Source organism: Armigeres subalbatus, chromosome 2, assembly GCF_024139115.2.
Source record: "Armigeres subalbatus isolate Guangzhou_Male chromosome 2, GZ_Asu_2, whole genome shotgun sequence".
Classification (NCBI taxonomy): domain Eukaryota; kingdom Metazoa; phylum Arthropoda; class Insecta; order Diptera; family Culicidae; genus Armigeres; species Armigeres subalbatus.
In genome coordinates this window covers 258,937,807-258,953,685 of record NC_085140.1, presented here as the reverse complement: position 1 = coordinate 258,953,685, position 15,879 = coordinate 258,937,807, and the positions used below count along the sequence as shown (strand labels likewise).

The 15,879-nt window shown below is 44.2% G+C and overlaps 1 protein-coding gene across 1 annotated transcript; it reads right to left on the bottom strand.

Annotated features, from left to right (window-relative positions):
• Window positions 1–6,582: 6,582 nt before the first annotated feature.
• LOC134212126 (fibroblast growth factor receptor substrate 2) lies at window positions 6,583–14,075 on the bottom strand. Its single transcript, XM_062689702.1, has one exon. It carries the CDS (start codon window positions 13,724–13,726, stop codon window positions 11,987–11,989), a length of 1,740 nt encoding a protein of 579 aa, XP_062545686.1. The 5' UTR covers window positions 13,727–14,075; the 3' UTR covers window positions 6,583–11,986.
• Between the last annotated feature and the right edge of the window lie 1,804 nt (window positions 14,076–15,879).

Sequence of the window (15,879 nt, the reverse complement as noted above, 5' to 3'; positions counted from 1 at the left end):
GAGGCTTAACGATACCAATTACGACAACTGAAATTTCCGTAAGGAGCTGCTTCTGGTCAAGGAAGGATCTTGGAACGCCGTAAAGGATAAGAAGCCTGAACCGAAAATCGCTGCCTGGAAGACAAAGGATGAACAAGCGCTGGCGACCATTGGACTGGTCGTGGAAGAAAGGCCAAATATGCTGCCTATTCAAAAGGCCGCGGAACTGGTAAAATGGTAGCGCTGGATGGTGCCGGCAACCGCCGGGTGATTAAGTTGCTGTCATGAAGCTTACGGCTGGCCCAAGGAATGTACGTGAAGGGATGCAGTTGCAGATAGGTGTGTGAAGCATGCGCTCAACACAGCAAATATACGGTCGTTTACATTCTGCGGAACAAATCCGAAGCACTGGAGAAGCTGGAAGAGTACGTGGACATGGCGGAAACCCAGTTCAACCAGAAACCGAAAATCCTGCGATTCGACAATGAAGATGTGAACACTGGCAAATCGTGTGAAATCGTATCTGAAGCGGAACAGGATTGTTGGTTCGCTCCGTATACTCCGCAGCAAAACGAAGTGACTGCGCACAAAAATCGGTACTTGCTGGACATGGCCCGTTGTATGCTGATTGACGCCAACATGGATCATCGATTCTGAAGAGAGCCGGTGGTTACAGCAATCTATCTTCGAAATCGCCTGCCTTCTCGCTGATTCTCCGGTACACCGTATTAACGATGGTTTGGTTAGAAACCCAAGACAGGGCATGTACAACCATTTGGTTTGGATGTATTCTACCATGTGCCTAACGAAAGGCGCGGAAAGCTGGACAGCAAAGCAGTAAAGCTCAAGCTCGTTATATACAGCGATGTTTCGAAGGCGTATCGTTTGTTAGACGAAACTAAAATAGAAGAGTTGGTGATTTCGTCAAGCATTACTCCAGCGAACAATGAAGTGCATGATGAATCCTTCGAACCAGACGAAGTCCAATCCGATGACGACGATGAATAGGAGGATCCAGTGGATGAAAAGCTAACGAATGAAGATCAACCACATGAGCTGCAAATTCGAAGACCTGAAAGGATTAATTAAGGTAAGCCACCGGAAAGATACCTATGCATGCGTTGCTGGACCACTGGCTCAGGAGGAGCCGAAGAGTTTCAAAGAAGCAATATTCAGTTCCCAAAACAACCAGTGGAAAAATGCGATATTGGTGGAAATGGATATTAATTCCAACGACACATAAGACCTGTTTGACCATCCCAAAGGAAGACGTGCTGTTGGTTGTAAATGGGTTTCCAAGGTGAAACGGGACCAGAATGGCGAAGTAATCCGGTACAAGGAGCGGTTGGTAGCTCAAGGTTTTAGCCAACGCTATGGAAGCGACTACGACGAAGTGCTCGCGCCGATTGTCCGTCAAACTACGTTCCGGACCCTGATGTCTGTTGCGGCGAAACGAAAAATGATGGTCAAGCAGTATGATGTGAAGGCGGCATTTTTCCATGGTAACCTTACCAAACTGGAAAGTCAATCGTGACTCTTCTACACCAGAGTCTATATATAGATTTGCGCAAAAAGAGTCTGCTTACACTGATGCTCATGTTATTATGTTGGCAACTTGCATTTTTGTTCAACCCTCCAAGTGACTTTACGGGAGTGTTTACTTCTAAAGCTTTAAAATTCGATAATCAGGCATCCTACAGAGTGCAAACAAGTCAGTTTCTTGTTGCTACTTTATTAGGGGGTGTATTGAAGTGTTTTTACGTTGCATCTAAAACAAATCTAATATATTTTAGTTCTTGTGTTTTAATTTGCCATAATACTCATTAGGCGATGACTTACCAACGCCTTACCAACAAGCAATTGTTTACTCGATAGGTAGACGGATTGACAGTTCAACATGTAGATTTGGCTTCCCTCTTTGCGCGTGTTTGCATGCAATAAGATGCCAACGTGACATCACGCTAGCAGGTTGGTTACGACCTTAGAGGCGTTCAGGCATAATCCAACGAACTGTTCTACACAAGGTTGTCTACGAATCGAGAAAGCATTTGCTCAAAAGCAATCATGCTTGGGTGCTTTCTTAGATATTGAGGATGCTTTTGACAACGTGTCTTTCGATGCAACATTGGAAGCCTCACGTTGTCATGCATTAGCATTGTTATGGTGTAATTCGTAGATTGGACACTAGTGATACTCATGTTTAACTTTTGAGATCCTTATCTACAATGCTATCAGAAATCAGTGGTCCTATCAGTGGTCCATGGTTCCAGCCTTAGACAAAAATTACAAAAGCATGAGAATTACTACTCGTGGCCATTGCCATCTTCACCGTAACTAGGGAGAGGAAGAAAGTGTTGATGTGGTACTTACCAAGGATTGAACTTATCATTTCATTATCATTTAGTATTCAGACAATAACACATTCCAGAGGCGGAATTCCGGAATGTGTTGTATGGCGGACTTTTAGCGCTATGTTCCCTTTACAACTTTGGCTAAGGGTACATTGCTCTATGTCTAATATTTACAGCATGAAACGCTAGTATCACTTAATATACTAAATGATAATAACACTTATTCAGTTGACAGCCTACTGTCGTTACAATCGGTTGTGCTTTCGAGAGATATTTCTCGCTTAACTTTTCAAAAGGACCTATGTAACATTTTTTTCATGAATTAATTTAAGTACTGCAATCAAAAGCTTTCATGATTTTCTGTCGATTCCGCTATTCAAATTAATTCACGAAAAAAATGTTACTTAGGTCCTTTTGAAAAGTTAAGCGAGATTTGTTTCATTGTTATCAATCGAATCTGATCTGGTAGGTGCTCCGAACACTTTTGTATCTTATAGGGCTACTGCAAGGGGCCCACAGTGTTTTTCTAACCTTTGAGGTTGAGATTCCCCGATCGCGTGCTTGATATTTTGATTCGTAGAAGCGAGCGGTGTGAAGCGAAAAAGTGACTTCGGGTGATCCGCGTCCCCAGAGTGGGCGGGTGGTACTCCACCGAAACTTCATTAGTGGCCACCACATCACCTTGCAAACGTTTCTAACTGGGTAGCGACAGCCCTCTGGCCAACAGTATTATAAAACGTCCGGGAAAAGTGCGCGAAAGTTTTCGTTAAACAGCATACCCGTGTTTGGGTGCTTCAGTGACTGATAAATTGGACCCTACGGGCCATGTGATCAGAACTCGGTAGAGTTAAACTTTTCAAAATAAAGTGGAAAATTGGTAATCCTAGCAACGCTTTCGTGTGTTTAGTCCCACCCGCATCGCCAGGATGTCGCTGGCGAGCGGACAACCACCCCGCCCAGGGGACCCAGGGGGCCCCGGTGGTGGTTATCGCAGTCCCTCAAACATCATGAATGGTGACTACACCGGAGCACGGCTTCCGAGTTTCATGGACAGGGACGGTACTGCAGGTCCTCTACAATACCTAAAAATGGAGACAACATCTGGAATAATGCCACAGGATCCTTTCATGTTGCGTCTTTCGGTGGAGAAGTACCTCGATGGTGCCTTCAAGGAAAACCGGGGTACTTCCTATGTACTCAAGGTGAGAAGCCAATCCCAATTTACAAAACTATGTAAGATGACGAAGCTGGCTGATGGAACTGAAGTTAAGATTAGCGAACACCCTCAACTTAACCAACGACAATGCGTAGTATCTTGCTACGATTCGGTGACCCTCGACGACGCATACCTGAAGCAGCAACTTGAAACTCAAGGCGTGAAGGATCTCCGCCGCATAAGGCGCCGCAAGCCAGACGGCTCGTTCGAAAATACTCCGACAATGATCCTGACGATCAGCGGCACGGTCATCCCACCCCATGTGGACTTTGGTTGGTTCCGTTGTAGAACCCGGAGTTATTACCCGTCCCCGATGCAGTGTTACCGCTGCTGGTCTTTCGGGCACACGGGGAAGCGGTGTACTGAACCCTTCCGCGTTTGTGGGAGATGCAGCAAAGTGCACGAAGAGGACCGCATCCATGTATCAGAAGAAGCAACGTCAAACCAAATAGGCACGGACCGACCACTCTGCACTGATGCTATTTTCTGCAAAAACTGCAAGGTTAACGACCATTCCGCCTCCAGCCGGAAATGTCCGGAATTTGAGAAGGAAGTCGCGATTCAGCATATTCGGATCGATCAAGGAATGTCCTATCCCCAAGCCCGCCGTGAGTACGATGCCCGATCTGGTAGAAACCAAAACCTGAATGCATACTCGACCGTTGTTGGTGCTAGCAAAGATGCCGAAATCGAAGAACTGAAAGCGATAGTGACTCAACTCCAACTAGATTCCAGGAAGAAGCATGAAAGAGTCCAGGAGATGGAGAAAGCGCTCCAAACCCGCAGCGTCAGTGAACGTCTCGAAAACGTCAGAGAGCACGGGACCATAGAAGAATTAATTCGTCAGGTTGCCCAGCTGACCGCAACAGTACAATCGCTTCAAGCAGAGTTATCTAAGAAAGACCGTATGATCGAGAAACTTTTGTCTACAGCGCACCGTAGTCCATCGGAAAATGTAGCCCAAGAAATGCCTGTTGATGATGATAATTTCCTTTCGCAATCTTCCAACGATGAACCGCCTACCGCGAACCCCAATCTCGATCAAATAACAACACAGTCAATCACAAACTGGATCGAATCCAACACTCCGTCAAAGGCATCCGAACAAAAAAGTAGCAAGAAAAACCGGATACATCTCGGATACTAGTATGGTATCAAATCATTCGAACTACACTATCACATCCACCCCATCAAAACGAGGCCATGCGGAGTCGTCTTCCTCCGGTGGCGAACTTCCGACTCGCGCTCCAGGAGCCAAACGAGCTAGCAAACCTGGCAAGACAAACGCGAGCGAAAAAGCACTAAAAAAGTAATCAACTCAAACGCTCAGTCCAATCACCAATGAACATTTCCTCCAGATAGTCATATAACGCATCATTATCTTCACTCCATCAATCAACCATCATACCATCGACAATACAGAGTCGACTGAGCGTTACAGAACATCAAACAACCAACCCAGGATTATAATAGCAGCTGCAGCGGAGGCTTCCGGTAGTCGGGGCCCCACCAGTGCGGACGATACACCCCAACCGGAACTGGTGGACAACCCCCGACGCCTGAACGCTCTCTCTGCAGGGACGCAACAGGGTTCACACACCCTTTCATCGAAGGACGACGAGGGAGTCAAGCTCAAAGCACCCACCAGTCTGACCCCTGCAACTATACTTCGGGCTAGTCTCTGGCTTCCTTCGGATGGAGCTCTGCATCGGGTGCAACTCGAGACGCCAAATCCCTCGAAGGACAACGCGGGAGCCAAGCTAATCCTGCGAAGAAACACACCTAGAAATTGTCAAAAATCCAATGTACCTGTGAACCAAAAGGCGGCCATCTCTTTCTCATTTCCTCCGCTTACTGAAGCGGAAGCTACCAACTCATCTGTGTACGATGCCCTCCACATAACACGATATGGTCAAACCACAAAAATCGAACCCGCTACTTCTAAGCCTCTCTGTCAATCACCTGGATGCGAATCATCAAAACTTCCTAAAGTCAATTATGCAACAGAACAGCCAAGCTTGTACATGTGCACTGCCCCCATTAGATCGTCATCAGCGTCCAGACAACCAATTACCCCCCTTCTTTGCCCCGTCGGAACATCTCTGCCTTTGGTGGGTGACTCCTATTCTCCTGCCACTGGAAGCGCTCTGTCTTGTTCGGCCTCATCTCTCCAACACTGTAACAAATCCACTTTCGCCATCCAGTGGAATATAAATGGATACTTCCATAACCTACTAGACCTAGAGATGCTGGTTCATAACATGAAACCTGCGGTTCTAGCACTACAGGAGATCCACCGTGCAACACCTATTACCATGAAGAATACTCTGGGAAAGAAATACCAATGGTTTTCAAAAAGTTTGTCTAACCTTTACCACTCGGTGGCTGTCGGAGTTTTGACCGACTTAGCAGCCAACAAGATAGACATAAACTCTGATCTGCCAATAGTTGCCGTCCGTATCTCATGGCCTTTCCATATATCTGTCATATCGGTATACCTTCCGAACGGAAAGTTGGCAAACTTAGAAAAACAGCTAGACGAGGCCCTTGACCAGATTCCAGAGCCAATAATCCTTCTTGGGGATGCCAACAGTCACCATCAAGCATGGGGTAGCCGGACCAACAACGCGAGAGGCATCATCATTGCTAATCTTGCTAGCCGTCGAAACTTGACTATTCTGAATGACGGCTCACCTACATTCTTTCGCGGCCAAGTAGAATCGGCGATCGATATTTCGCTCGTACCGGCTCTTATCACCAATCGTTTCACTGGAAAACAGGATCGCTCCCGAGACCTCGAGAAGACCCCAGTGGCTTTACAACCAAACTGATTGGATGGGCTTCCAAATCACACTAGAAGTCGAACGGGGTACCCATGCCCCAATGTCAATATCGGACTTTACTGCGGTTGTCAACCTTGCAGCTCCAATATCTCAAGAACCCGTCCAAAACCCGTACGCCGTGCGCTCTACTGGTGAAACGAGGACGTTAAAAAAGCGGTCAAATTGCGTAGAAAACTGTTACGAGCAGTCAAACGAACAAGAAGAAACCTACCTGAAGACCACCCCGATACCATACGCACCCTGGAGGAGTATCATCTTCTTCTTCTTCTTATTGGCATTGCATCCCCACACTGGGACAGAGCCGCCTCGCAGCTTAGTGTTCATTAAGCACTTCCACAGTTATTAACTGCGAGGTTTCTAAGCCAAATTACCATTTTTGCATTCGTATATCATGAGGCTAACACGATGATACTTTTATGCCCAGGGAAGTCGAAAGAATTTCCAATCCGAAAATTCTCTAGACCGGCACCGGGAATCGAACCCAGCCACCCTCAGCATGGTCTTGCATTGTAGCCGCGTGTCTTACCGGGAGGAGGAGGGAGGAGTATCAAGCTGCTAGTAATAGCTGCAGGCAGGTGATAAGGGAAGCGAAAGACAAATCCTGGACTGAGTTTCTCGACTCCATTAATGAAAACCAGTCCTCATCAGAGATTTGGATGCGAATAAATAGTATACAAGGAAAGAGACGGTATAAAGGAATGGCTTTAAAAGTGAAAGGTACAACCACAAGAGATCCGAAGATCATTGCTGATTCCCTAGCGGAATATTTCTACGAACTATCTTCACTACACCGCTATTCAGACCCATTTTTAAAACGACACCCACTTCCCGAAACAGCAGTACCCAGATTTCCAGTCCCACCAGATAAAGGTCAGAATTTCAACCTTCCCTTCACAATGGCAGAGTTGGATTATGCCCTTCAAAAGGCCTCTGGGAAATCGGTGGGTCCAGACGACATAGGATACCCGATGCTGAAGAATCTTCCGTTCAGAGGAAAGACCACCCTTCTCTCCACCATCAACCAAGAGTGGACTGCCGGAACGCTTCCGAGCAGCTGGAGTCATATGTCGTTTTCGGTTATTGCTGGGTCGAACCTAGTTCTGCCCCGGATCCGCTCTAACAGCTGTCAAAACGTTCGGTTATTCGTTCAGGTTGGATCGCGATCCGCACCAGATCCGACCCAAAACGAACGAGGTTCGCTCTGCCGATTTATCGAGATCGAACCTAGGTTCACTAATACATTCCAACACAAACTGTCAAACAGGTGTTTATGTTTACGCTAATGGAAAATGAAAACATGAAAGACACGGAAGGGTGCGGATGGGTATTTGACTTTTAATCGTTTTTGTTTCATTTGTTGAATTTATTAATTTTGTTGCTGTCTTGCACGTAAAAATGGATTATTTTAATTGTGTGTTGTCTTCAAGTTTCTCTGATGGTGAAATGGATTCAGATACCGACATATTTTTTGCTGATTACTTCAGACGGTAGCTCCGTTATGAACAAAATGATGGTTAAAATTTTTGATGAAAATGTGATTGATAAATGCAATGACGAGAAGGTAGCTGTAGCTGCTATTTATTCACTATTACGTTGTGTATTCGATTATATGCTTTAGGTATAATTGCTCTCTCAATGGGAAAATAGCGTACCGGAGTATCGGATTATTATTTATACCAAAATGTTCATACCATTATTTTGTTCGTTATTGCAGGTCTATGAATAATTTGTTTAAGGTTACGGATTTGAAGAATATAAACATAATGTATTAACCCTTTATAAGGCAGTGATAACTATATTGCCATCAACAAATGATACGTTTTTCTGATTATTTACAATAGTTTTATTAATTATTTACCTTGCAGAGGGTATATTTGCTACCTAGTAACACTCCAGATGATACTTGGTCAGAAAATAAATTGAAATGTAAATTTAGGAACAGTTTTATACGAATTGAGCATAATTTTAAAGTCAAAGAAGGATTTTTAGTTGTAATTCGTTAAAAAACCGACAAAGACATATTTTACCCCGTTGATATTTATTATGTTGAATCTCCTGTTATGTAGTGGAAAATTATGTAGAGAAAAATTATTCGCCTTTCTTGTATATTTGGTTTTTGCAGTTTTGGCGAAATCGCGGTTTATCCCAAAGGATCCCCTCTTGGGAGGAAAATACAAAAATGTTAGTCAACTCTTGTGCGATTTGATTCTTTATTTTAAAATAAAAGGCCCCAAATCTCAATAAATTTTCTATTGGATTTTTTACAAAGTGTTTCCATATTTTCTTGTTCTATTACATTTGAATGGCATAATTGATAATTCAAATGTAACACAATCACTGTTATCCAGAACGCCACTTAGAACCAGTATAACAGATTATCGGGAAACACGGATTGGCATAATTAACGGAAATGTTCCAGAGCGCCAAAATTCCTTCACGGCAATCCACATTGCCATCGCCATTCATCACAAGCTTCTACTAATCACATAAATTTATTGATGGATTAACTGTCATTTTAAAATAAACAATTAACAGAAGAAAAATCTGACTTCTCCATTCAATTTATATAATAAGAAACAAAATAACATTAATAACAAAATTCAAAAGATAAAATCTGTATGAAATCTGATAAAATATTTATATTTCTGCCTATCAGCTGGCAGTGCGAACTGAAAACAAAACAGATGATAGGGCTTGAGATCTCACTAACACCATCATACTGACTCGATCCCGATTCGTTTTTCGTTCGGTTATTCAGAGTCGGGGTCGGACCTGACCCAGGTCTAAAACCGAAAACGACAATAGCTTCGTCATACCTATACCTAAAAACAGCGGCTCTACCGAAGATGTCAGCAGCTACCGGTCAATCGCTGTGACCAGCTGCATCTCTAAAATAATGGAGCGAATTGTTAATCGACGGCTGATCGAGTTTCTGGCAGAGAACCGGAGACTAGACTATCGACAGCACGCCTTCCGGCCCGGCCTCGGAACCGGCACTTATCTGGCATCTCTTGGACAGATCATTGATGACGCAACAAAAAACGGGCTCCACATTGAGATGGCGTCCTTGGATCTCGCCAAGGCTTAACAATAGAACTTGGTGTCCTGGTATCCTAGATAAGATGGCGAGTTGGGGAATTACTGGAAACTTGCTTACTTTCATTAAGAACTTTTTGAGTGGACGTACCTTCCAGGTTCTCGTGGGCAATTGCGAATCAAATATATTTAAAGAAGAAACAGGCGTTCCACAGGGTTCGGTAATTGCGGTTACTCTATTTTTTTTATATTGATGATATCCTTCTCATCGTGACCGGCGTACACCCGAGAAGTGTCAGGCGAAAGTTACAGGCAGCAGTTACCGCGGTCGCCAAATGGGCACAGGAGGCCGGTTTTGACATCTCAGTGGAAAAATGCGTCAGATTACACGCCTGTGAATCAAACCACGTTCCACCATCGAAACCCATCCTAATCAACAAACAGCCGATACCAACTAAGCGTAACCTTAAAATCCTAGGCATCAACATCGATAGGCACCTGACTTTTCGCAACCACTTCCTCAAGCTGAAGGAGGCTTGCAAAAATCGAGTTTGTCTAATCAGAAATATCACTAACAAACGCACCAGGAGTGACCGATCGACACGTAGCCGTGTTGCCGATGCTATTGTTCATAGCCGACTCTTTTATGGCATTGAAATCACCTGCCGCGCTATGGAACTCATGATTACTACTTTATCTCCGATCTACAACAACACTATTAGAGCGTCATAAGACTGCACTGACAATATGCTGCAGGGCAATAGGATATTTGGAAAAAAAACAAAGACGATGGGCAGATTTGTCTCCTCGAAGAGCAGGCTAACCGCGCCCTAAATAACGTGGCCGGATCCACGCTTCCCCCGGTGGAAGGGCTCCACCGTATTGGGCCGCAAAGCTGGATGGCCAGAAAAATCATATTCGACCGAACGATGAATACCCATCTTCAAAGAGGAACGAACTCGACGCGGGCAAAAACGCTTTTTGCTGAAATGATCAATCATAAATACTTCACATCCACTATGAGATTATCCGATGGATCAAAGGTGGCCGATACCGTTGGTGTGGGTATTTTTGGACATGACGTTAAGAAATTCTACAGCCTACCCGAACAATGTTCCCCTGGATGAAGAAGAGCGCAATATTACTTTTACCTGGGTCCCGGGACACTGCGGAATCACTGGGAACGAAGAAGCTGACTCCCTTGCTAACATCGGCCGAACTGGACGCCGCCTCACAAATTGTGTACCCGGGGCAGATGTTAAGCTATGGTGTAAGAGGACAATTGAAAACGCATGGTTGAGGGAATGGAGAAGTGAACAATCATTGTTTCTCCGAAAAATAAAAGGAGATACGGGAAAATGGAAAGACCGACATAACTGGAGAGAACAAATCGTCCTGTCTAGACTACGAACAGGACATTCCAGGATATCGCACGATTTCTCTGGAGAATCACCATTTCGCAAGATATGCGACATCTGCAACACCCCTAACACTGTGGAGCACGTACTCTGTGAATGTCCCCATCTGGATTACCTTAGAACCACCCATCAGTTGGGAAGCATCAGAGACGTGCTCCGTAACGACAAGGCGAGTGAAACAAAACTTATCCTATTTCTCAAAGCAGCAGGCATTTTTGCGCTAATTTAACCCCCCCCTTTGCCAGATATTCGGTGACATCGAATGTGCCAATATGGACTCGTTGGAAGAATCCCACACTTGTATACCGCGATACTGCCTCCCCACCCAATCACTGACGACACGAGCATGAAAATGGACATCGATTGAAATTCAACCCTACCCCCAAATGCAGATAACCGTCCAAGGCACCAAAACTGGACTACGATCGCAACTCAACCTAGTAGGCAACTTCCTCCACACACGATACGTAAACGTTTTAAACAAAAACATGAACAATGAAAAAATAGCATACAATCAAATAATTTGGAAATTACTACAAAATATCAGACTAGCCTATACCCTTCAGGTCCCCCTAGTTTTTTCATAACTCTGAGAGGAACCAGCCTCGGGCTGAAAATCTCAATAATAAACTCGATTGATTCAAGTACTTCAATTCGATACTTACTTGGTATCGGAAATCAAAGTATCGATTCCAAAAGTACTTGGTTTCGAATCAAAAGTATCGAGTATGTACTTGTATCGATGCATCCCTTGTGACGAATAAAAGCAGAGTGAAGCGGCTAGCCATTCCAAACTAAGATTTTTTGTTTCCTAAGATACCTCAAGGTAGAAAATACTAAAGCGGCATTCGTTAGACTGCTGTTTTAGTTCAGTTGGCAAATGCTTGCCGTTGCTGCCTACAATCGTTTTTGCTGTCTGTTCAACCAAAATCATTATCCATCTATACTCGAGCGAGATCACTCATAATTACCATTGGTTAGTGCCTCTCTGCCCATAATTCAGACGATTACTTTACATAAGTAGTAGCACTAAGCCAAACTTCAAATATCAAACTAAACGGTGGTGATAATAAACCTTGTCCTAGCAACACTTAATCCTACCAACAGAACAACACCCTGTTACCTTACCGGTCCGCAATCTGCCTAGTCGCTCACCGAGTTGCTCTGTCGAATTAACGGGGCGGCGGCAGAGTTGTGGCGCGTCTTCCGCGAACCTTCGCTGTCCAGTTCCGATGACGGAGTAGTCGAGTTGCTCAGGGCGACCGTTTTGTCAAAATCGATTGTTGCGTAGCCAAGGGACGCCTTTTTGGGACTTTCTGGTGGCAACAGACCGGAGATAATCTGTTGCGACTGGCAAGTGTTGACGATACTTCCGCTCAGCGTTAAGTCGTTCGGACTGTTTAGATTCACAGCTGCGGGGTTATTATTGTTGTTCATACCGGATGTAGGCGACATGGCCTCTGGTGCGTTGGACGTATTCTGCGGCACACTGGGCTGGTTTAAATCGAGGACGCAGTAGTTGACTTCCGCTTTCAGGACCGTTGGCGTACACGGTTCTGAAGTTTCCGGCAGATGCACATTGGCAAAAATATCGGGCTTTGAATAGCGGCCTCGGAATATCACCGATTTTACTTCACCCGGTTCCAAATTCGCATAGCAGCGGGTCGTATCCATAGAATAGCTGGAGTTCATACGTAAGTGGGTGAACATGTTCGGGCCAACTGATGTTGGGGTTTTCACGTTTTGATACTGGTTTTCGTCGAAAGAACCGCTATTATTGTTAATCGACATTAGACTAGAGTTACTTTTACTGGCTGGTTTCGTTTTCGCTTTGGAAGCAATTTCCGACATGCTGACAATATTCACATTCATGTACAACCGTGAGGGATCGACTGTATCTGGTGTAGCCACCGGAAGCTCTAGAGGAAGCTGTTTCACGTCGCTTCCGGAAAGCCCGCTATCACTTTCAGCAATTGGTGCAACTTCCTGGGGTGGGATGTCCAACGACATGCGATTCACGGAACAAATTCCCGCCAAACTTGCGACGTGAACAATGGAATCCTTAACCGGAAATTCCTGATATAGGTTACTGACGCCATGGTGCATGCTGCCTCCTGCACTACTCGATGGCAAAGGATTCAAAGTGGTAACTTCCAAAATGTTGCTTACGCTATTGGGAGACGAAGGAGATGTCACATCCGGACTAACAGGTCCACTGCTAACGGAACTTAAACGCATCCCTTGCTGGAATCGCGTTGCCATTGTTTCCGGCTGGCCACCTGGTCTATTGGAGGTCGGCTCTAGGTAATTCGCCTCAATCGGAAGAGTATCCGTGCTCCGACTTTGGTTGGAATTTGAATGAATCGTCCCATTCGGACTTAGCGATTGGCTTGTGGCTATTCCGGTGCGATTCACTACATAACTACCCACACTGGAAACACCGGGCTGTCCCCCGCTTCTGGTTGCTGTATTATTCTGAGACACACTCCTAGCTGCTATGGATGGGCCAGTCGAGGCCATTGGTATCGGATGCGGATCATTTGGATTCGTCGTTTCATCGCTGAATATCCGACCCTGGATGTACGATTGGACCGTATAGAATAGGGTTTCTGCCCTCCGGCACTTGAAGGCATAAATTCCTTCCCCGGTAGTACACCTCCGGCCAGCTTCGAAGCTAAACTGATCCACATTGAAGCCATACCTTCGCAGGCACTTCAGAGGCCACGTTGTTGGATCTTTTCCTTTCCGGTACAAAGTCAACTCGGTCCGCGAGACTTCCAGCTGACCACTCCACAATGCGGTCCCATCATCGTCGATATTAATTACGTAGAAAATATTGGGATCCACATCGTTAATATCTTTCTTCGAATTGATACAACCCATTTTGAATGCTCAGCACCAGAATCCCAGCAAATTAGCTTCAAACCATTTCAGCGTCAAATTTTGCCATTTCAGCAAAACATCAGAACCAGAACCACATTAAATAGCAAACAACACTAGAGGGGAACTTCCCACTGCTCGGCTCTTGATTACACTTTTCTCCTACACGTTTGACCGCATCATTTAACTGGACATTGTACCATTTTTCCAAGCACACTCGATTCTCTGCGAACTTTCCGGCAGTTTACAAACTTTGGGGATAACGTTCAAGCGCTTTTTGAACAGATTGCGCAAATGGTTTGATAAAAAATGGAAATTTGTGATTTTTCTACAATTTTAACAAATTTTTCATCTCGCGACTTATTTGTCTGTCAAAATTCTTATGCTGCATTTACATTTTGCACTTCAAGTTGCATTCAAGTTGTACTAAATTTACTGAAATACTTTTTACAAAAGGGCGTGTGAAAAGGAGTTTCCAGTTCCAGTTTCCATTCCAGCGATTCGTTTAACTTTTAGTTAAAATTTGACAGTTCGATGGTTATTTTCAATAGAGGTAATAAACAAAAGATATTTTAGTTACTAGATAAAGATTGTCGCTTCGGTTCCCTTTGTTCTGCTGTCCGGAACATGTTGGGTACCAAGCTGTCAAATCGTATGGATTTTCCTTCTTTGACATTTAGCTCCCCTATCCTCGCCAGCAAAAGATGTTCCGGACAGCGACGACAGCGACAATCTTTATCTAGTAACTAAAATATCTTTTTAATAAACTATAGAGGACGATTGTCGCTGCGGTTCCCTTTGTTATCGTCAGCAAACATGTTGGGTACCTATCTGTCAAAACGTTCTGATTTTTCCTTCGTTGACATTTAGTGCCATATCCTTGCCAGCAAAAGATGTTTCGCCAGTGACGACAGCGACAATCTCCCTCTATAGTTTATTACCTCTATTTTATTTTCCCATCGTGGTTAAAATTTTACTCCGAAGCCGACCCATTTGAGTTTTGACAGATTGATAGTTATTTGGAACAAAATGGATTTGGCGCCAATTTTCTCGCGAATAAAGTTTAACCACAGAGAAACAGACGTCTCACTTAGAACAAAATGCAATCAAAATCATCGTCACGAAAACATTGTCCCCCAATGCTAAAATCCCGGTGAGTGGCCAAGCCGCAACCAGATGGCGGTAGTGTGCAAAAGTCAAACACAAGCAAAATCGATGAAAGCGCCATTGGTGGCCATAGTTAAATTAACCGTTAAAAAGGTGTACGATGGAACATATGTTGAGTGAGACGTCTGTTTCTCTGTGGTTTAACTATCGAACTGTCAAATCTAACCATGCTCCGGAGTAGGGTTATTTTTAACCATATATCCCCTATCCTTGCCTAGATCCTCGCCAGCAAATGAAGTTCCAGACAGCGACTTGTATATATAGGATGAAAGCACACTTACGCAAACCAACTAATTGAACAGGTATCATAAGCCTTCACCTACGCATTGATAGTGTTGGTTTGCGTAGGAGTGCTATCACATTCGTCAAATCGATGTTTTAATCTTTGTTTACAAAAACAGATGAGTCGTTTTAAAATTTGTTATTTAATTATTATGTTTCAATACCAAATTTTCAAAACGACTTATCTGCTTTTGTGAACAATGATTCAAACGTCGATTTGGCGAATACGATTATTATGGGCCAAACACAATGGATACGTTTGCGTGCGTTTTGACAGTTTTCCCATGAGAAAACTGTCAAAACGCACGCAAACGTATCCATTGTGTTTGGCCCATTACATTGACAAAAATCCAATCATATCCATTATGTGGCACACCTAAATTTTGACTATAGCATTTCCCACATAACGGCTATGTAAATTCGCATAGCATATATGTGGAAACACACATAACCCTTATTATCTAAGCACAATGGAAACACACATAACCCTTATTATCTGAGAGCGCAGAAGTAAACATTAAAGTTCGGTTAAGGGGCTTGGAACTCAATGTGAACCAATAGTGAACCAATTGGTTCGGTTAGGAACAAATTTAAGTAAAATCCGAACTTTTGGTTGCTTGGGTAATGGCCGCCCCAATTTATCTCATGTTCTGGTGGGGTACAATCGATTTGACGTTTGGCTTATGTCGTTTGACATCGCAGCAATC

What these genes read in the sequence shown, in the direction of transcription:
- LOC134212126 (XM_062689702.1), bottom strand. Translation starts at nt 13,726, where the DNA reads ATGGGTTGTATCAATTCGAAGAAAGATATTAACGATGTGGATCCCAAT.